General features: G+C 48.1%; 4 protein-coding genes across 5 annotated transcripts in view; all 4 read right to left on the reverse strand.

Moving 5' to 3' along the window:
• Pnpase (polyribonucleotide nucleotidyltransferase 1) overlaps positions 1-22,197 on the reverse strand; it is a 159,182-nt gene that overhangs the window by 35,098 nt on the left and 101,887 nt on the right. The window lies entirely within an intron of this gene.
• Positions 1-22,197, reverse strand: part of Bruce (BIR repeat containing ubiquitin-conjugating enzyme) — a 167,438-nt gene that overhangs the window by 20,076 nt on the left and 125,165 nt on the right. The gene's annotated exons all lie outside the window — the stretch shown is intronic.
• LOC143424199 (uncharacterized) lies at positions 3,322-4,476 on the reverse strand. The gene is made up of 3 exons (XM_076896119.1): positions 4,236-4,476; positions 3,900-4,015; positions 3,322-3,698 (listed from the first exon to the last, which is right to left on the reverse strand). The coding sequence occupies exons 1-3, from the start codon at positions 4,404-4,406 to the stop codon at positions 3,329-3,331; spliced, it is 657 nt and encodes a 218-aa protein (XP_076752234.1). The 5' UTR covers positions 4,407-4,476; the 3' UTR covers positions 3,322-3,328.
• The window catches only part of LOC143426797 (uncharacterized), a 107,275-nt gene continuing 95,933 nt past the window's right edge, over positions 10,856-22,197 (reverse strand). The window contains exons 6-10 of one of the 2 annotated variants that reach the window (XM_076900455.1): positions 17,323-17,416; positions 15,151-15,696; positions 14,598-14,873; positions 12,679-14,543; positions 10,856-11,225 (exon numbers count right to left, since the gene is read on the reverse strand). In XM_076900455.1, coding sequence (XP_076756570.1) covers positions 11,076-11,225; positions 12,679-14,543; positions 14,598-14,873; positions 15,151-15,696; positions 17,323-17,416 — 2,931 coding nt within the window. In that variant the 3' untranslated portion in view covers positions 10,856-11,075. Of the gene's footprint in view, positions 11,226-12,678; positions 14,874-15,150; positions 15,697-17,322; positions 17,417-22,197 lie in introns of both variants that reach the window. The other variant, XM_076900446.1, reaches the window with a different exon arrangement.

Consider the following 22,197-nt stretch of genomic DNA (forward strand, 5'->3'; position numbering starts at 1 on the left):
CTCCACGCTCACCTTGCTACAGGTTCGCCACGGCGATTCTACAGGCTGCTCCTGGCGCACCGGACACCGTCGATGGCTTACAATCGGCTTCGACCGCCGTTGCGGGAAAGTACGCTTCCTGTGGGGACAGGTCTCGCTTGTTCCCCTTCGCGTCTTTGGGATTTTGCCCCTTTAAAACGGTCAGCGATGGCATAATTGCTCGAGCATTGGAAAAACCACTAGCAAAGGATTCGTCTCTTTCTTCAGTGTGACAAGGCGAATCTTAATTGCTAATAAAATGTTTTAGGTTCTTGTAGTGAATGTATGTTTTAACAGGAATTAATTGTGTGTTGAGCGTTTGGTTCGCATGGTTGTGTGAGATGTTGAACGGTTGAAGGATCGATTTCTACCGCAGATTGCGATCGCAGCGTAGTTGATCGGTTTCAAGGTAGTGTAGAGTCTACAGTGATCGAAAAATGTCATTTCTTTTCGTTCGTGGAAAATTGCTTTCCCTTCCCGACTCGATTTCCGTTCCGCAGGCGCGCGGATTTCCGTGAAGGGAAATCCCCCGGCCAAGTTTCTCCGTTCGCCTTGGAACGCGTCGAAGTTTAATCGTTCGCGCGTCCAGTTTCTTTCGCCACTGGCTCGCATAATTGCTCCCTGCTTACCAAGCCTATATTAGAGCACGCGCACCGAAGGACAAGTCGAGCGATGATTCCGCGGCGAAAGCGGTGAAATCGAAAGTGGCCGCCCGTTGTCGCGCGTATTTTCATCGTCGATCGATCGTCGCGTCGAGATTTCAGCCTCGAGGAACAGCTTCGACACGCGACGACGATGTCAAAGACAATCGAGGACTTTTTTCTCCGCAAGCTTCTTTTCGCCTGCCAATTAACACACAATTGCTCGAGCTGCATCGCAACCAGCACCCGCCTTCGAGTTACCAGTCGTCGATGGAACGTAACGGCTCGCGATTCGTTGTACACTTCCGCTCAAGGAACGAGGACACGATCCTTGTACATTTACAGAGCGAGCTTAATTTTCGATCGACGAAAATGTTACTCGCAGCTATTTGCATCTCCAAATCTACCTGCAAGTAGCGAATTGAGACGATGAATAGTACGTAAGCTCGCAGATCCGACACGGATCGCGGATCGACGTGGTAATGCAACAGTTGACTCGAACGAGACGTAATTCCGATGACATCTGCGGCCTCGTTTCTCGAGTTCCTCGCAGCAGTCGCGTCGTCGGCTAAGCCGCGCAGCGGGTACACACCGCGAAGACTTAAGAAACCTGGATGGCTCGAAGATTGTGGAACAATGCGCGGATAATCGTCTTCCGTCTTCTCTCTTTTCTCTCCAAATCCTGCGATCCTGTAAAAACACATCCAGGCGTCGATGTGCTCCTCCTGCAGGTTCGATCGAGTTCCTTGTTCTCGTCGAGAGAAAGTGTTAGTGGGTCAGGGTGACGACACGCGGCAGGGAGGTGACTTCACGGAAATTTCAAAAGGACCACGCACCTCGATGCGATCCAGGGTGGGGAATCGTTCGATCGCGAAGCTCGCGCTCGAATCGTCGACGCGTCGCAGGTTTTGCATAAAATTCGATGCCGGATATCGGTGGAATGCTCGTAAAAAAGTTGACGAAGGTGTTTCTCTGTAAATGAGTCACCCGATAGACGAATGGAGCCCGGTCGAGGACGGCCGTGACTATTTCAGATTGCTCGGAGAAATCTTTCGCGAGGGAAAAGCAACCGGGTTCCATCGAGGCTCGAGCACCTTACACAGAGAGCCCTGGCTGCGTTCGTGTTCGTGTCTTATGTCACGCAGCCGCTGAACTAGATTCGAACTTGTTGTTCAACGGTAGAAAATCGCGTCCCGCCTTGCGCGATATTACCTTGCGCGATTCTTAACGTCTCAATACAACGATATCATTGCCAACGAGACTTAATTATATTACCATCATTCTAAACGCTTCTAACAACGTTTCTACAAGCTCGAACGATTTTACGTCGAAACAGCAAGCGAGATTACACACTTAACGAGGTATTTTCTGTACCATTATGGGATTGGACGTGTTCCACACAGATTATTCAAAGCTCCCTCCACGAAACAGGGTGTTAGTCACCGGTACGCGTACTTTCCACAGCTACTATCGGTTTGGGGATCATTGCGTAGGATTGTCGCTAGCATCACAATGAATCCGATTATTCATAGTCGTGGATGATACGGAATACTAATTGCTGTCGTCCACGTTCTACCTGCTTTGTCGTGACACCGCTGGATAACGTATAAAAAGGCTGGAAGGAGTCGAGCGGCTGGACGTAAGGATCAATTGTGTCGATTGGTTCGTGTCGATTGGACGCGTTCCTGAAGGTGATCCATTCCGGTTGATGCAACGGGAACGAGCCAGGAATGCGAGGCGGAAAGTATAACGCGCGCAAGGAGGAACAAGGCTGTAGCTCGAAGAGAGACCGAGATTGGGTGAAAGCGTGCCGAATAATCTGCGTGTACACACTTTCCGCTAATTTGCAGGACGTACCACCGAGCGCGTTATCAGGCGACTGTTCCGTCTTCCTTTTGCATTATGCATTAGCTGGCTCGTTACGTCGGTTCAGGCTGCGTAGCGTCCCGCGTTTAGAGAACATTCGTTCGTTAAGATTTGCTTTTTCTTTTCTATCCACTCTTCTTTCTTTCACGAACAGTTGTTGAAATCGTGTATTTCGTGAAAAATTGAATAAGTTATTAACAGCACAATAGAACATTTCGTCGCGTTCTCCAGTCGAATCGATGTACACATTTTTATCTGATCTTAAATTATTGCTCGCTTCGCAGATCTCGACGCGCGCTTCCCTCTACAATGAATTAAATGTCCGTTTCATTCGTTCAATTTATTATACAAAATTTTGTAATAACGACGTACAATAATGTCACTACCTTCAAAAATGGCAACTGATAATACAATAAAATTTTTCTTGTAGATAATCGTTATCGACAATAAAACATAATCTGCGCAGATAATCGTCGTTGATAACAATACTGATTGTTCGTAGGTAAAATCAGTGAAGTTTGTAACTTTTTTTATCGAGTGACATTGTTACTTAGTTATATCCTGGCTCTCTTAAGTATTCAATGGTAGAATTATGTTTCTGACCTGACTTTATTATTCTACCTGCGGTTAAGGCACCTGCTGGACAACCCAGAACGTAATCTCACCAACTAGTCCATCAGCAGACCCTTCCCTTTCTCTGCGCTTACTTTCCTCAAAACTCTACAGTTTTCGTTATTTACTCATTCAATTAGCAAAAAAAAGAAAAAAAGGAAAACATGGGTACGATATTCTTCTGAACTTCACTAAGCTCTGAGATTTCGAATGGAAATGTCAGCGCAGTTCTTGAACGTTTCTTGAGGTCCACAGCCCAGGGCGGATCTGCCATCCTCGCAACGTCCCCAGTTGTTCCCAGCTCGATATGACCATCTGAACACGCAATGATTGCACTCTACGCCTTTTGGAAGTCGAACTCCAATCGTGAAATCCATTTTCGTACTGGGTACTTCGACGTCGTAGCCGCCATCAGCCAGTTCGAGGGGGTAGCGACTGAAGCACTCCTCGGTCTCGAGGTCGTAGGGATGCCTCAAAGGGCACAGGTCGAACCTGAACGTTCCCTTATGGTTGGCTGTCAGTTTCACCTTCACGTTGATAATCTCGCCTCCCATGGTGTAACTGGAACAACGCATTCGTTGCAAGAGTAATTAACCAGTATCGACAAGGGGTGCTTCTTTACTTACGAACAGACGTTACTCTACGCAATACATTTTAGAATCTGAACAGAGCTACGAATGAACAGACGTTACTCTACAGAATATATTTTAGAATCTGAACAGAGCTACGTTCTATAGAAATAAAGAGGCAAAATGAACTTACTTTTGAACGATCACGCCAGTTCCGTAAGCTCCACCGTTCTCGTGAGGCCTCGGACGAGGCATAGCGTAATCGTCGCCACACTCGCCGCATTTGCCTTGGTTCTGCTCGTACTGGATCTACGATGAAAAACGAATACGATTGGTTCCTTTTCGATCACCTTAATCCAGTCACTATTTCAATCCATTGTCCCCTGTCACAGACTTCCATTCCCGCGTCTCTGTCGGTTACGCTGCAGTTGCAAGCTAACGCGCGATCCATCAACGCGATGGATCCTACCCCCCTCGCGCAATTCCAATCATCCACGCGTCCTCTGAAAGTAGTTTGTACAATTCTTACGTTGTATCCACCGCAGAACAGTTGATTGTCGTTGTAATCCGGCTTGACGTCGAAGCTCTTGCGCCAGGCACTGTTCCTGCTGACCGGGTCCATCAGCATCCCGTGCCCGTGGATCCCCTCGAGGGAGGCTCCCAGCAGACAGCTGATCAGAAAGAATCTCGCGAACCCCATTTCCCGTTTCTTCGCGACGCGTCCCGTTCGATTACCCGTCTACTTCCGACTGCTTTATATAAGATGACTCGTTGGATACGTTTCGGGCGAATCGGTGTGGAATTAATGATTGTCTGTCAATTATCTTATCGCGTCGCTCGTTCTACGTACCTGAGGAACTATGGCTGGGATATCGATCGGTGGTACTCTTGCTTACCTTTGACAGAATGATTCAGGTACGGTAGAATTCCATTTGTTCGAACGAAATTTTTCTGGACGCCAGATTAAACGGCCACTTGTCTGATATTGCGCCGTTGTTAGCCGTGTAAATCATTTTATTGTACAAGCTGCGCGAGGCAGCGCAGCTTTGTTGTGCATTCGAATTTTTCCTGCTGAACTTTCGAGATACAGTCGTTTGTAACGTCGAGTCATTGTCATTTTTAGGGACAGATATTTTAAACAGAACTCGAGGCACGTGTTTAAGGAATTCTCTATATTTCACAATTAGCAAAACACATCTGGCTGTCGATCTGAATCGTCAGTCCCGAGGTCGCGTTAAGACATTCATTCTACGTCTGGGCGTTGAGAAATAGCTGCGACAAGAAGCACGTTAATATTTGTCGACTCGATGACATATATTTGCTGGGAACATTTTCGTATCAAACGTCGATGACGTAATTTCGATGGAACATTTAAAAAGTGTTTGCTTCCACGATGAATCGCGACAAATCCAGGGCTGTTCAACTTCTTTTGTGCACGGAGAGTGCAAGAGGAGCCTCTTAGGGGCGAAGATGAATAGTGACAGGAAGAGCGACGAGAAAATGCCGCGAATGAAACGAATGGATTTAATTTTCCACGCGTCAGACATCGATCTCTGTTATCAATCTGATTCCAAACGCCCGTTGACGTACCGAATGCCCGTTCCTCTTATTCATTTCGTGGCAGATTATGTAAAAGTGTATCGCGTACTTTGATTGATCGCTGCGATTAATTTTTTATCGATTTGGCTCAGTTTAGTAGAAAAAAAAAAGTAAACATGATAAAATTACTGACGCGGACCATTTAGAAACCTTCATTCTCTGGTTGTATTCGTGACGGTGCTTTCGAAAGTAATGAGCAATCATGAAAGCTTCTTCTTTCCGTTTATCGGGAATAATAAAGCCTCTTTATCAGATGAAACAGTAGCGATTAATCGGTAATAATGATCATGATTTATTTTAGTAACTTCAAGTGGAAGCCAGTATTTTCCACTTCAATCGAAGCTAATCCGCATTTAAGTCCAGAAATTTTTGTTTAAAGCTAAGCATTTAATAACTGTATAATCACCCTCGTGTGACCATAAATGTAGCTTTCATTTATAGAGAAATTGTAAATAATTATATGTACTATTACAGTAGAATATAAAATGCAAAAATTTATAATAAAAATCTGATAATTGAGTAAACGTAGGCCTTTGTAATATGAAAATGAATGTAATAATAGTGGCAACAAACTCGCGAACTATCGAAGGTTATTATATATACAAGGACTGAGCACACCTGATGGCACCTCAGTTACCCTTCGATCGCGGTACTGGAAGGATCGTTGAACAGATCCTGGAATTAGTTAACCGTTACGGAGGCTTCAACGGAGGTGCTGTTGGAGTATTTGGTGGAAACTTTGGTGGAGGCGTCGATGAAGCACTTGATAGTATCTTTGGTGGAGGCGCTAATGGAGCACTTGATGGTGTCCTTGGTGAAAGCGTAGGTGGAGGCGTTAATGGAGTACTTATGGTGTCCTTGGTGAAGGCGTAGGTGGAGGCACCAATGGAGCACTTGATGACTTTAATGGAGACGCTGGTGATCTCTTGATGGTGTCTTTGGTGGAGGCGCTGGTGAGTACTTAATGTTAGCTTTGGTGGAGGGGAAAGTGTATAATTAAGCTTGGGCGTTCCAATATTTAAATATGAATGAGACTAGAGGAATAATATTGGGTCCCTGCGTAGTCACCTCCACGGGGTGGACCTGGGCCCTTGGTAACGTTTTCGAGAGACTGGTCCTTCGAAAACGATATCAAGCTAAGGACTACGTGCGTAGATTTAAGTCGTTTGCAATCCAGTTGAAATTTTCCAAGTCCTTTTCAGGACTTTGAAACTTGAAATTGGACCGTAGATGATGTAGTTATGGAATGAAATATAATTTGGGTTCATTTTTGCGTACAGCGTTGGATCGACGTGGGGTGTCGTGTTCATTTATTACATATCGTGCTAATTTTCTATTGAGACATTGTGGCGCAAAAAATGTCATCGTAATCCAATTAATTGTTCTTCGTCTGAAAAAATTTCACGAGTTCTTTCAAGTAATTCTGCATGATCCATGATCTTTTTGCATTCTATCTGTTGTTGATCGAAGAGTTGACTTCGATAAATGGTAACAAGTTATCTCACCATCTCAGTTTTAAATCGTAGAGGGCATATCAAACCCTACAGTCTTTCACATGATCGGTATTTCAGAACTTGATAGAGCTCGTAAGGTTTCATGGAACGATCGAATGTTGGATCTAACATGTAACTGTACGCACGTGAGAGAAAACTGTATGCAACGTAGCGTAGTCTTATCATACACTTGTTGCGACATTTACTTCGTTAAGCTACAACTGATAAGGCAGCAATCTTAATTATTAACGGTCGCAAAGGTAGTCTGTTCGAGTGATGCATCGTTGGTCGATAATACAGAGTGCCAACCATCAATTGATTGATAAAAAGGGATAGAATAACAGGAATTGAAGAAGACACGCGGGGACAAATATACAACGTACGACATTTATTCTCTCATCTTCCTTAAATCGACATCCTACGTACGGGTAGATACAGAGGATCCTATAAAGGTACATGAATTTCCATGAATTCTGAAAATTCGAGGGGATACATCAGCGTACCCTTACGACATCCCTTTCATTCCTCTCTCCTCGTGTGCGTACAACTGTGTATGCGTGTATGTGTGTGTGTGTGCGTGTCTATACTCCACTTCCCGTTCCACTGGCTCCTCTTTTCCAGTATTCATGCCATGCCATATCATTCCGCGCGTTTCAATCTCCCATTCAAACGACGGCTCCCGCGTTCCCTTCTTCCACGAACCTCTTCTCCCTTTCTTTTTAAATAATATCTCATTTATTCGAACGAAAATCGCGTGTATCAGCGAGAGCTGTCGAAGATCGTGTCGACGTACAACGAGCGTTCCGTTTCGTTAACGCACCCGATACCAGACCGTTCTCCATCGTAACTCTGGCTCTGCTTGGGTCCCGCCAACGCGGATGCGCGAAGCGTTCGTTCAATCGGAAGTGGCTACTTATTAAAGTAGATCGTATCGCTCGATGCGATCGTTGGCATACAGTTTCGTTGGCTGGACTGGTGGCAGCTCGAAAATCATTCGACGCGCTTCTGCCACGACCTATAAACCGTTTCGCCCGGACGAGACGTCACCGATATCGAAATGCGTTAACAAAAACTGGGACGATTCCGTTCTAAAACGCAGAGATTCGTTTCGACTCGTTCGGTTCGACGTGTCCCCGTTTAATTCAGTCCGGCCATCGCTTTTCTCGTCTTATTTCTATTTGCCTCTGTCCGGTCCGAACGATTTTTCGGCTCCAAATAAAACGCGCGTCGATCAAAGAACGCTCTCGACCAACGTGAAACCGTGAAGCGCGATATTTACAGTATCCCTGGCCGCTTTTTCGAGCCTGAAAGACACGAGCGGCGACGCGATCGAGGGTGAGACCGCCTCGCGTTCGACGACGATCACCAAGTCGACAAACAATCCGAATTAAAAAATTTCTGTTAAACTCTATTGCAATCGCAGACGATAAATCGTTTTCTTCGATCCCCATTTGCACTTCGAATTATTTTTCAATTTTGGTATCGACTACTTCCTGCTATCTGAAATTTACTTGAAAGTTTCTCGACTGTTACTTGCAAACAATTTTCTTTACTAAATGTATTAAATTTCTGGAACTTATTCACTGATGTCGAGTCACACTCGACATAAGAGTTCAAAGGGTTAACGTCTTCGCGTCAACCCTTTGGCGGCTACCAAGTTTCACAATAAAATTACGCTCTCAGGCCATTTTCTTCATTGGATTTCTACGGACCCGCGACGCAAACGGTTGGCGATCTCGCGATTCTTCTCGATCGATCCAGGATCAAATTCCAAACGAACCCTTAATGTCCTTTTCCCCTCCGTACGACGAATGAAACTAATAACAACGCATTCTATGTACACATCGAAGCAGAATCATTACTCCAACTGATATGCCACGGGCTCCCATTACCAGCCGATTTTTTTCCCTCCTCGCTCTCTCTCTCTCTCGCTCGCCACCCCAATCGATACTCACCCCCTACGGTCCAACGGCTCTCGTCGAGCTAGCGGACACGTTGAATCAAATCCAATACAAATGATATGTAAATCGAAGGCGACATTCTCTAACACGGCGCTGTCATTCTCGCAGGAAATCTACCTCGAGCACGATTTATTCTCCCGCGACGCGTTCTACATTCTTACAACGTTAAATATCACCGTGCCAATCCCCCTCTTCGATCACCGTTACCCTGTTTCTCGAGTCAGTTACGAAATTCCCAGGATCAAGCTGCGAGCGCTCGGTCGAATTACTTTCTCGAGTAACGTACGGTTACTCGCGCGATTGCGATTCAAATTTGCTCCAAGATTCTCCCGTATAATTAACGCTGACCACTCTCTCGTGTCAGAAGATCCATCGATTCTCCTCGAACGGCGCGCGGGTAACCGTACGAACGCACATCTGGACGTTGAAAGGCCGCAGAGGGTTGAAATGTACCAAGAAAAACCATGGAATCCAATCGTCGATTCTTAGAGCAAGATCCAACAACGATTTCATTCGTCCCACGCTCTCTTCCACTTCCTCGTAATCTTGGCTTCGCTGCTCTCGTCGTCCATTCTTCTCTTAATGCCACTTGTCAAATATTGTCATGGATTCGTCTTGCCTGTGGCCTCGATTCAGGACGACACGAGGAGCCGATTCAAGCGGTACTTTATTATAGCTGGTGACATATATTTCTGGTAACGTCGGAGTAGAGAAGAACATGCTTGCTTTTTCAAAAAAAAAAAGAAAAGAAAGAAGTTCGCGACTCTTTCGTCGCGATTTTATATACTCGCGATTCGTGGAGCGTTTTCGTCGATCGAAAACGACGCTCTTCTCCCAGCAGACAAGAGGAATCAAACTTGCGACGCGTTAAGGGCACTCGAAGGGTTGAACAGCTCTTCCTAGAATTGAACGGCGTTAGGCCGTGACCGACAATTTCAGTCCCGTAGAAAAAATATTCGCTCGATTTCCTACTAAACTTTCTGCCCGGCGAAGTTACAGTTTTCCTTTGGTTTTGCGAAAGCGTACAAGCTCGTGCAGTTTAGCCCCTCGACCAGTGCACCCCCCTCCTCTGGTCGTTACAATTTACAATTTCACGCTCCTCGTCCGCGAACAGCTTCGAGGGGAAAAAATAGCCGGCGCGCGCAATCTCGTTAACGTGTTCAAGTGCGGGGTTCGACTAGAATAGATTTTCGCGAGTCGATCGTTACGCGATTATACAGACACGCGCGTACGTAGGCGTGTAGAACAATTCCTGTTCGTCCTGAAACCGCGGAACCTTTGAACAACTCCGAACGCTGCTCTCGTAAGAGAGAGCTTAGCTTGGTAATTAGCTTTTTTTCTGAGAGAGAGATATATGTATATATGTGTGTATATACAAGTATATTTTAGCGTGCAGCTCGGATTTCGAATCCTCCAGTTCCAAGCCTCGCGTTGAATTCTATGGAAGGAAGGAAGCTTTCGCCGAAAATCCTTCTCTCTCGGGACCTCGCGAATTTATTCTTTCGCCGCGTCTCAGGAGGCCGGAAGGAGCGTAAAATTCGAGCGGAAGACGGTCTCAAAGTGAATGCCGCCATCGCGAAAGTTGCTTTCGCGTACCCGGGGATAAATGAGAGAAAGGAAACGTTTCGACAACAGACGACGCGCTCCGCGTGGGCGTCGAGAGTATTCGAGTGGGCCATCGACGCGGAAGTCCACTCTGGTATCGAGTGAGCCGAAAGCGGGGCTTTGAAGTTCGACTCTCTCGCGCGGAGAGATGCGCAGGGAAGAAAAATCGCGAGCTGATCAGAATTTGGCGTAACAGAACGAAACACAATTTCTCTCCCTCCGTTGGTCTTTTTACCATTGACAATAATATTTCCACGAACCATCGATTCCGTTCACACGCCCACGTATGCTTGATAAATATGGCACAATGGTCACCGCGATTCAACGACGAACCTTCCACGCAACTATCGTCCCTTCGTAAATGTTGCTTCGATACGATTTAGGGGAAACTTTCAATGGACGCACGTAGGTACTCAAAAGTAAACAGAAAAAGGTAACAGGGAGAGAGCAAGTAATGGAAGCGTGAAAAAGTCGCTGACAGAAATTGCGAGGGGTCGAAGGTTAAAAAAAGGTGTCCACTCTGGTGTGGCGTCGATCAAATTCGGAGTCGAAGAAGCGCGGTGCCGGTAGACGAACTGACAGGTTCGGTGCACCTTGGCAGGGGGCCAGAGAGTCGTTGGAAATTGCTCAGAGACTTCGCGTAGCCTATTGTCGACTGAACAGACCGGTACTCATCGGGCAAGATCAAGGATCTACGGTGAAACCTTCGACCTATTTCATCGAGATCGTCCGCTGGTTCGTCTCGAGCAGGACGTCGCCGTTTCCCGCCATTTGGAATCCTCGACGGTGCGCGGTCGTCGAGCTGTTCGTCGGCACCAGGGACGTTGTCTCCGTGGTTGCGCTGGTCGACGCCAATCTCTTCTGCAAACGAAAAATCGCACACCATATAGCCGAATTATACGACTCGAAATCACCGCGAGTACGTAATTTCGAAGCGCTGCGTTAACTTCGAGCGAAGATTTTTAATAAAACGGAGGGCGACGGAGTTTCAAAGTGAAGCATGTAATACGAAGCTGCTCTGTCTGGTTATATCTACCCCGTTGCCTCTGGCGTTTCGTTATAATCGGATTCTCCATCGACTCGACCACCATCTTACCGCTACGAAAACAGCGAGCAGAGATCCAAACGATCCACTGGGTCAATTTATCGCTAGAGGACTGTGTAAAACCGCGGCGATTATCCGCGTTTATTAACTCCGTCGATAGAACAAGAGACGGATGATGATCCTCGTCCGATCTACTGGTCCAGATCAGCGAATTATCGTGGATCCAACGGCAGAAACATCCGGATCGCGAAAGGATCGCGAACGCGAAGGTTTACGTTCAACGACACGAGCAACGTCCGCGGTGAACTTTCGCAATCAGGGCAGAGATCACGTAAGGTCCGCGGCGGAAGCGAAGCGTCGCTGACTTCCGGGGCTCGCGCGAGTCCGAGCACGTCCTCGTCAACGGATCCCGGAAATTGCAGCACGTAAAAGCGTCGCGATGCCCGGGGATTACTTCGAATTCGAGTGGCTTTTCGCCTCCCCCTTAAATACCCCTGCTCGATCGCTGGTCTTTGTTTTATCGCGTACGATCCGTTCGGTTCGTTAAAATCAGGTTAATCCCCTTGACTCGACGGTTTGTTGTCCGACCCCGTTGTAATCGCGCGTTAGCGTTCGACTCGTTTAGCGGGGCTTCGTTCATTTCGCGTTCGAGCTCGTTAAATCGTTATCAATTAGTTGGCTCGAGTCCCGCGTGTCTGTTTTTTAAACATTACAGAGGTGGGTCTGTGTGAGTTTTGACACCGCCTGTACTCGCAAACGGATGCTTCGAAACGGTCATAAAGCCGCGGATAGCTCGCGCGTCTGCTGCAATCTGCAGGACGCTTTGTAACGATGAGATTGCCAATTTCGCGTGATGAAAGTGGCCGCGTTAAACATTGAAGTATGCGGCAGCGAATGTTGACGAGCGCCGCGATCAAGTTCCGCGAGCTTCCATTTCAATTCGGCCATAGAACGCGGAGTAATTTATTCGTTCACACTGTCGAACGCGACACTCGATTTTAAACTTTGAAATCCGCTACTACGTTCACGTATTCCTCGTTCGCGAGATCGTAAAACGGTATCGCGAATATTTGTCCCGCTGGCACTCTACGTATCCGCTACTTTTGAACGGAGGTGTACCGCGAGCTGGTTAAGCCAGCGTAATTGATACAAGGTGTGTAATCTTCGAATTAGTAGCTCGCGCTCCATTGTCAAATTCCCGATAGAGTTACCGGGCCGAGAGGGCAGAGTGGCTGGCGTAGGATTTAATAAAACGAGAGTCGAGCTCACCTCGGCCTCGTTCTCTTTGTAGGACCAGAAGTCAATTTGCCTGAGTGCCTCCAGCTGGTTCTCCAACGGGTCGCTGTTGTTGCTTCTTGGCGAGGCTCGCGGTCCTAGATCCTTCTTCCACGCGAAGATGGGTCGCTCGAGGCCCACCTGGAGCTGATTGCTCGACCGTTCCAGTTCGTCACCGCGGCTATTATCGTTCCTAGCGTCCTCCTCGTTCTTCCTCCACTCGTTTCCGGTGTATTTCGGCGAGGAGACGGCGGAGACCGCGACGAAAGCGTTCTTCGCCTTCGAGGACGCTGCATCCGCGGTGGTACCTGGTTTCGAGATGGGCATGGCCGTCACTCTGTGGTAAGCGAATTGCTTCCACTTGGTTGGCCACGTCCCCGTCGAACTCGACTTCCCATAACTCCACTCGTCGCTGATCTTCTGCTGCCACGGAGACAGCTCGTTGATTTTCGAACCCCAGCCATTTTGCTCGTTCGATTTCCTTGGCCAGGCGTCACCCGTGTCTTCCTCCTTCGCTTTAGCAGGCCAGCCATCGCTGTTGAACTTGGACGCGTCGTTGCTCGCCTTCGACGGCCAGGATTCGTTCGATTTCGTCGACCAGGAGCTGCTTCTCGCTACCCACGAATTGTTGTCCGCCATTTTGGGCGCCCAGGGTTCTGGCTTCGGGGACCAGTCCCCTTTCACCTTCCACGAGTTCGAGTTGCTCGATTTGGCTGACCACGCGTCTGGATCTTTACTCTTCGCGAACCACGAACCAGGTTTGCTCGATTTCTCAGGCCACGATTCAGGGACGCCGGTTTTGTCAGGCCAGAACGCGGTCGCGGGTTGGTCCATCCAAGAGTCGTTCACTTTCTCCGTCCACGATCCCTTGTTCGCCCATTTGCCGTCCGTGTTGGACCTGCTTAACGGTTTCGACCATCTTCGAGCAGTGGACTCGTCGGAAGGCTCCATCGGTTTGATTTGGTACGGTTTCCAGGTCGACTGATCAGCTGCCATCACCCAAGCGCCCACCGACTGGATCTTTGGCAAGGTCGCTTCGTTGTTCCACGAGTTCTTCTCTTCGTACTTTCTTCTCCAGACGCTGGAATCGTCTCCCTGCATGTTCTCCATCTTCATCCAGTCCTTCGAGCCCTTCGACTCAGACAGCATCGGCCAAGGTTTCATCGCCTCTCCAGTTCTCGTTTTGTAGTCGCTGAAGTTACTCCTGTCGTCGTTCGATTTCTGTTTGGAGGTCCCTGTTTGAGAAACTTCATCCTGCTTCGTGAAATCTTTCGAGGTGAACAGTCTACCCTGCTTCTCGTCCTTCATCTTCCTCTGCTCGCTCGATTTATCCGCTTCCTCCTTCGACCAGACGCCGCTGTTCTGTTTGTCCAAGCCCAGCTTCTTCACCAGGTCCGCGTTCGGGTTGTACGACTTCCCATTCTCGTCCTTTGGCCACGGTTTAGCTCCTGGCAGCTTGTGCGGCCACGTGGCTGGGTCCGAGGTCAGGCTGTTCCAAGTCTTCATCGTGATCTGAGGCAACGCGACTTTCTCCTTGCTCTGCTTCGTCGACGATTTGCTCAGCTCTGAACGGTTCTTACTCTTCTCCCAGATACCGTTCGCTTGATCCCTGTCGTACAGTTTCGCTGGTCTGTCGCCTTGCTGCCAAGAGGGTGCCACTTTCAACGGCTTCTCCACTGGCCAGCCTACTGCTCTGTTCCAAGAATGCTGGGCTCGTTGGTGCTGCCAGATCTTCTCAGCGTTCGCCTCTCGTTCAGCTTCCTCTTCGTTCTCCAAAACGGGCCAATAACTTTTCTCAACGGGTAGAAAGCTGTTTCGCGGTGACCAGTATTGAACGTCTGCTGGAGGTTGCCTCCAAGGCCAGTTCTCAGAGGCTACAGGCACTGGAGGAGGACGTCCGTCGACCCTCCAAGGCCAGTTCTCAGAAGCTACAGGTAAAGGAGGAAGACGTTCCTCGACCCTCCAAGGTGGATTGTACTTGTACGAGAGATCAGGCCAACTCTTGCTCAGCGAAAAATCGCGTGGCTCTAGCTCTTGGTTACGTGGAAATCCGTCAGATTGGATATTGAAGTCCCCAGGATAATCTTCCTCGCGTCTTCGCATGAAGTCTCTGGACGCTGCAGGCATTTGAGGATACCACAGTCGGTGGTACGCCTCCGGTATATCGTAATCTGGCATGCGTTCTACGTCTGCAACATCAAAGACAGATAGTCGAGCACGTTAGAAGCTTCGATTCTGCCGTACAAACGTAAACTTGAAAACAAATGGTTCTACAAGACACACGATGTGCTATAAGATCCTTCTCTAAATTGAACCACTTGTTATCGTACGACTATTATCTCGCGTTTGCGTCAATACGACAGAATCGAAGTGCATATACAAGTAACAAGTCACACTACCAACTTGAACGAAGAATCTAGAATAAATCTAGAATGAAGAAAACTATGAAGAATCCTTGAAACCTACCCACTGGTCTCTCGTACGCGTCAGTGAATTCCCTGCGTGGCTGAACGTGACCAGGCTGACGAGCCCCTATCTTGCCAAACCGCAACAGCCTCGGATTCCCAAGTTCGCCAGGTTCGTCCTGTAGCTTCCTGTCGGACGCGAAGGACTTCGACTTGTTCTGTTCGATCAGTTCTCTAACTGAGGGCAAACTTCTCTGATTCTGTGGAACAGCGTAACGCGGACTCGTGGTTTTTTCAGTCTCTCCTTGAAGATCCTGTTGCCAGGGTGGTCCAAACAGTCGCTCAGCTACCAAACGCCACTGCACGGGTGTCGTTCGCCAGGGCGTCTCCGTGGTGGTCAACAGCGGAGGCGTCGCTGGCACGGGTGTCAAGGTCGTCGTGGAGAATCGGTGCTTGGGTTTCTTCTTCTTCTTCAACTTCTTCCTCGACTTCCGCGAGTCGCTCGACGGTTCTGTAACGCTTGGAAATAGCGTGGTTGTGGGCTCGTAGCTTCGTTTAGACGCGTCCAGCCTGTTTCTCGAGGATTTCAGCTCGTCCTCTGCGTTCACTGTCGACGAGGACACAATCGAGGCTATAGAACTCTTACTTCGCGCGACGATCTTCATCGAAATGGTTTATTCAGAGGGTACAGAGTTTCAAAAAGCGAAGAGATATTTTTTTTAATTTAGCAAAAAACTACTCGCGATGCGACCATTCCCAAACGCGTCCAGCCTGTTTCTCGAGGATTTCACCTCGTCCTCTGCGTTCACTGTCGATGGGGACACAATCGAGGCTATATAACTCTTCCGTTACGCGACGATCTTGATCGAAATGGTTTATTCAGAGGGTACAGAGTTTCAAAAAGCGAAGAGATATTTTTTTTAATTTATCAAAAAGCTACTCGCGATACGTCCACCCCCAGGGCTATCACGCATCCATCAGCGGTAGTAAATGACCATTATTAATGCGGCATTGTTCCTGTAATGGAGATTAAGATGGTCTCGCGCGCAAACCGCTTTACCCACCGCTCGCCCCTGCACAGATCCACGGACTAATTTGTTCCAGGATTACTCACTGTCCCCGTATACATTACTCGACCGCGATCCCGAGCGTTACATCGCCGTAGAAATTAAAGGGACGCGTTTCGCTCGCTGCCAGGAGGCACGAAGGGAATCGTAACTCGATCAGCTCGATTGGTTCCCTCGGGAGGGTGGAAAATTGTCACGAGTTCCTCCTCTCTTTCCTCGCTCGAAGAAAGGCTGCGAGCACGTTTAACGACGATCGATCCGCTCCACGGATCGAGATTATATTTCTCGCCTGGTCCGAGGCGAACCTCGCACCCTTTGTTTCCGGTTAATTGTATCGTAGCTGCGCGAAATGGCGGCGAGAGCGCATCCTGGCGTGAAACGAGTTAACGTATTGTTCGCGCGGCAGGAAGTAATCGAATGAGAGGCGCTCGTTCGCAGGGGCGAGCGGAAAGAGTTGCTGGGTAACGCGACAAGGACGCTGCGGGGAAATCCGAATGGAGACACCCACCCGCGGGCGGAATTACATTGATTTCCACGTTATACGGACCGACTAATTGTCAGGGGGCAATTACATCGGGCAATAACGCAGACACTGTCCGTCTAATCGAGCTATTGCCAGGGTTTATTGGACTCCACCACGATCGACTCGAACGCTATTAACAACGCGCCGCTTCTTTCCCGTCGAAGCGCTTTCCGTGATGCAATTCGTGCTGCAGCTAACCACCAATTAAATTACGAACTGATCAACGTTGAACCGGGATCCCTTGAAAAATAGCGCGATCGTAAGAATTGGTAATACGCAAGGGGCGTCTGGAACGATGATTAACGGCGGAAGTTTATCGGGACGGGGTCGCAACAGGTTTCATCCTCGCGAAACCAGGAGGGTACGCTCGCAGCCTCGAAGTCTGAGCGTGTAAGTTAGCCGTAAAACTTGCTCGATCATCGCGCACGCGATGTTCTCCAGCGAGTTGACAAGCAGTCGACGTTCCGATACACGCGACGCATCTGGCGTTCACCCCCGTTTCGGGGGTTGCAGCGAGAGCGAAACGGAGCTACGCGGTGCTATCGAGGGTTAACGAGGACCGAACTATTTGCCGAGATGCCAATCGCGAACCATCCTGCCGCGGAATTCCATTCCTGTCGGGGGTATCTATAGCTTTACTTACGGAGCAGTTTCTGCACGCGTTCCCATCGGCTCGGATTCTCGGCTAGCTTCGCGAGAAGTTTCACCAAGTTCTCCGTCAGAAGGTCCTCTTGAGCCTAGCCAGCAACGCGACGATGATTAATTATACCGCTGATAGAGACACACGGTTCGTGGAATCGATTGAAAAAAGATCTTAACAGAGATCTTAACCCTTTGACTACTCTTTGACACACCTGTCGTACCATATGGTAGAAATTTATTCGTGCAATAGTTACAGGGTCGAGGACCTCGAGTTTAGGATGTCGAAAGTCCATTCACAGGAAGAGTGGATCTTAATTCTGGTATTTATTTTCAATTTTCTGTTTTACGGGGGATGGAAAAAAAAGGGAAGCAGCATACGCTCTCCGCTCGACAAGTTTCAGCAAGTTTTAAACGCGTTAATCTGCGTTACACACGCGTCATCCTACACGTTCGTTTATTAAACGAAACTGACAAACCGGCGGGGACAAAATGGAACTCGTTAACGAAGTCGTTGAACAGCATAGTTTCGAAACGGGCCGGCGACTAGCGGCAGAGAGAATTTTTCTTCGTTCCGCGTGGCCGCCGCGCTTTTCCACTCGAACGTGTTCCCCCGCGAAATATGCACGCACCGCGCGACGCCGGAAATTCCAGCCGCTCGACGATCATTAACGGACTCGACGGAGTCGCGAGCACTCGCTGACGCTGCCACTCCACCTTCGGATCCGCGAGTCATCCTTAATTAGGCGACCAGGTTTACGCAACCACGCGTTTCGATCGTTTCGAATTGCAATTTCCACGTTCGATCGTGGATCTTTCCTTAATTAAAATCAATATTCACTTGTTTGCTGACCAACAAACGGAAGAAAACGTATTATTTCCGCATTTTATTTTCTAGTTTACGACACGATTCGATCTGATCCTCACGAGAGAGAGAGAAGGAGAGCGAAATCGATTGCTGAAAAGGTGCACTGACGCTCTCTCGCGAGCTCGAAATGGTGTCCTCGACAGCGTCGTCAAGAGTCGTCTTCCGGATGCCGTGCTTCGTAATTTCCGCTCGATACTCCAGCTCGGTATTTCGCGTCGAACCATCCCGACCGTTGGCGGTGATCGTAAATCAAGGGAATTAAGATTAACAGCTTCGTTTCGTGTCCCCGATTCGAGGCTCTCCAGCGTCCCTTATCTCCTCTTCCGGTGAGATTCTTCGTAGGAACGCAGCGTACCCTCAGCGAGTCGAAAACTGCCAGGAATCCGCAGCTTTCTTCTTCGACTTCGTCTGTGCCGATTTTCAGTCCTCTGCTTCGCTCTGTACCTTAATGAAAATTAACGCGGCTTTCGTGGATTCCTTTCGTTGTTTCTTCCAATAAAGATGGCGGTTCAACCCTTACGCGAAGCAGCAACTCGCTCGAACTTCAGTTCCACCGTCTGTCTTCGATGGAAATCGTATCGATTCTCTTTTCTTCCATTCGCCAGACATCAAAATCTATATAACTAACTTTTTTCCAACTCTTATCGTTTCAGGACCTCGCGAAGTCCTCGTCCGTTCCATCCGTCGCACCTCGCATTCTAGTCGAATCGTTTAATAAGAACCAGGACCATCTTTCCATCCTCTCCCATCGTTCCAACAGAATCGCGCATATCATCGCTGCTCGAGTCCCTGCTAAGAAAGAACTGGATCCCTTTTCAACCCTTAAAGAGTTATTCTGAGATCCACTCTACCCTCGCTGTTCCGTGAACAAAGATTCCTTCGCTGGGCTTTTTTTCCTAGCGAAGGGAGAGCACATGCCTCCTCTCCTCATTCGTGCCGTCTCTTCAGCTTTTTCCTCGTCCACGTACGCGCTCCTCCCTCGCTGGTCCCCGCTGATTCAATAGCGGCTGCGACTGCACACGGGATATTGAATTAGCCGTGAGAATACGGTTTTTACGTGCGCTACGCGCGAGACATCTTTGCGACGCGGATGGAACGCGTCCAATCTGCACGGGGGCGAGCCTTTCAACCCTCGTCCGCCTGCTTCCGCGTCGTGGGACCGTTATAGCCCGCGATTACCTCGGACGGATAATTCCTGTCTCACTTCTTTCGCCTCCACCTCGAGCGAGTTTAATTCCAAGTGGACGATTATTAAACAGTTTCTATGGCCAGGCGGCTGAGTACCGGGAAGTTGTTCGCGAGAACGCGAGGAAGGCGCGAGAAGAAGAAGAAGAAGCTCCGCTCGCGGATTCAATTGTCGCGGCAATTGCTGCGAGGCGGCTCGGGACGCGCGTTAAGAATATCGAATTAGCCAAGAGAGTGCGTCCTTTGTGAGAGGATCGCCGGTTGAGAGACGACGCTGGCGACGGGACCAGGTCGATCCTTTGTTTCTTTGACCGCGGCCAACGGAACCTTATGAAATTTCTTTCAGCCCATTTTCAGCCAGTCTTGCACGCGAGCGAGCATCCTCTTGCGAGTAGACCGTGGTAAGCGTTCAGGAACGTCGCGCAATCGAGATTACTCGAGTTCAGTCCGCTCGAGACGAAGAGCGCTTTCGATGTTCGAGATAGATTTGTAACGCGCGGATGTTCTCGCAGTTCCGTTCGAGGAATGAATTAATGAATGAACGGCAAGGGGGACGAATTTAGATATCGATGTAATCCGAGGTCAGAGGAATTAGTACGCGGCTAAATGTTTCTTGTTTCAACGCGCAAACATTAGCTGACGACCCGGATAAGAGCGTAATTAGCATATTAAAAAAGGAGTTGGAAATTTGCGCGCATTTCCATGCACTCGCGACAAAACGAGAACAGAGACGTAGCGTTATAATAGACTATTCAAAGCGAGCATAAACGTTTGGATCTTTGCGTTGATGAAAAAAAAAAAACTGTCAGCACCCTTCCGTATCTCGTCCCGTTTCCATTCCACAAAGGTGCTAAAGATTACAACATTTTGATCACGAAATGTTTATTTTGGACAAATTTATGAATAAAATTTTCCGCTTCCGCGTCCTCGCGAAATACAACGGCTTCCGCGGGTCAGCAATTATTATTTCCGTCGCGGTTTCCGGTGGATGCCACGCTGCGAGTACGCGTCCCAGCGTCCCCGATTCCGTTCCATTTTGGAGCGAGGGTTTTGTGCGTGCGACAAGAACAAATAGCCCGTGCCTGGTCCTCGCGACGCTCGAAAGAAAGCGGGACATTGTCTCCTCGCGATAAAAGAAAACTTCCCTGTGGTTAACCGGCTTGAAAACGGAGCTGGAATTTGTCACGGTGCCACTGGCACATTTCCTACCCCAATTGTGCCCTGGTGACTTTCTCATTTGTATCTGACGTACGCTTCGCGGCGTGTTTCTTTCAACGCGTATGCCTCCACACGACGCTTTTAAGGTTGCTTTCAATTTTAAGTCGTCGATTACATCGAAAACTTTAACAAGTCCTTAACAGTTTAAAATTCCATCATTTGACTTTCTTATTTGTATCTGACGTGTACTTAGCAGCGTGTTTCTCTCAACGCGTATGCCTCCACGACACTTTTAAGGTTGCTTTCAATTTTAAGTCGTCGATTACATCGCAAACTTGAACAGGTCCTTAACAGTTTAAAATTCCATCATTTGTATCTGACGTGTGCTCCGCAGCGTGTTTCTCTCAACGCGTATGCCTCCACGACACTTTTAAGGTTGCTTTCAATTTTAAGTCGTCGATTACATCGCAAATTTGAACAGGTCCTTAACAGTTTAAAATTCCATCATGTAACTTTCTCTTTTGTATCTGACGTGTGTCTCACAGCATGTTTCTCTCAACGTGTATGCCTCCACGACACTTTTAAGGTTGCTTTCAATTTTAAGCCGTCGATTACATCGCAGACTTTAACAAGTCCTTAACGGTTTAAAATTCCATCATTTGTATCTGACGTGTGCTCCGCAGCGTGTTTCTCTCAACGCGTATGCCTCCACGACACTTTTAAGGTTGCTTTCAATTTTAAGTCGTCGATTACATCGCAAACTTGAACAGGTCCTTAACAGTTTAAAATTCCATCATGTAACTTTCTCTTTTGTATCTGACGTGTGTCTCACAGCATGTTTCTCTCAACGTGTATGCCTCCACGACACTTTTAAGGTTGCTTTCAATTTTAAGCCGTCGATTACATCGCAGACTTTAACAAGTCCTTAACGGTTTAAAATTCCATCATTTGTATCTGACGTGTGCTCCGCAGTGTGTTTCTCTCAACGCGTATGCCTCCACGACACTTTTAAGTTTGCTTTCAATTTTAAGTCGTCGATTACATCGCAGACTTTAACAAGTCCTTAACAGTTTAAAATTCCATCATTTGTATCTGACGTGTGCTCCGCAGTGTGTTTCTCTCAACGCGTATGCCTCCACGACACTTTTAAGTCTGCTTTCAATTTTAAGTCGTCGATTACATCGCAAACTTGAACAGGTCCTTAACAGTTTAAAATTCCATCATATAACTTTCTCTTTTGTATCTGACGTGTGCTTTGCCGCGTGTTTCTTTCAACGCGTATGCCTCCACGACACTTTTAAGGTTGCTTTCAATTTTAAACCGTCGATTACATCGCAAACTTGAACAGGTCCTTAACAGTTTAAAATTCCATCGTTATCCTAGAAGAGAAATCTTCTTAGTGGAACTCTGCAAGAAGAAGGCTCATTTTTCGACTCATTTCCAGCGCAATTGTGAACTGTTCGATTAAAAGTTTGGAATCCAATGTACGGGACGAAGAATCCCAGCGACGTCCGGCAAGCTGTTTCTTTATGAAGCCAGGGAAGGGCGTTAGGGGGTGGCTTGTCGATTTAAATCATCGTCCCGGGATGAAGGATCAAAGTCCTGTCGCAGGTGGCTGGCAAAGACGCTTTGACTACGAACAAAGCCACTCTCGCCGGTTATTGGCCC

Source organism: Xylocopa sonorina, chromosome 1, assembly GCF_050948175.1.
Source record: "Xylocopa sonorina isolate GNS202 chromosome 1, iyXylSono1_principal, whole genome shotgun sequence".
In the NCBI taxonomy this organism is placed as follows: Eukaryota; Metazoa; Arthropoda; class Insecta; order Hymenoptera; family Apidae; genus Xylocopa; species Xylocopa sonorina.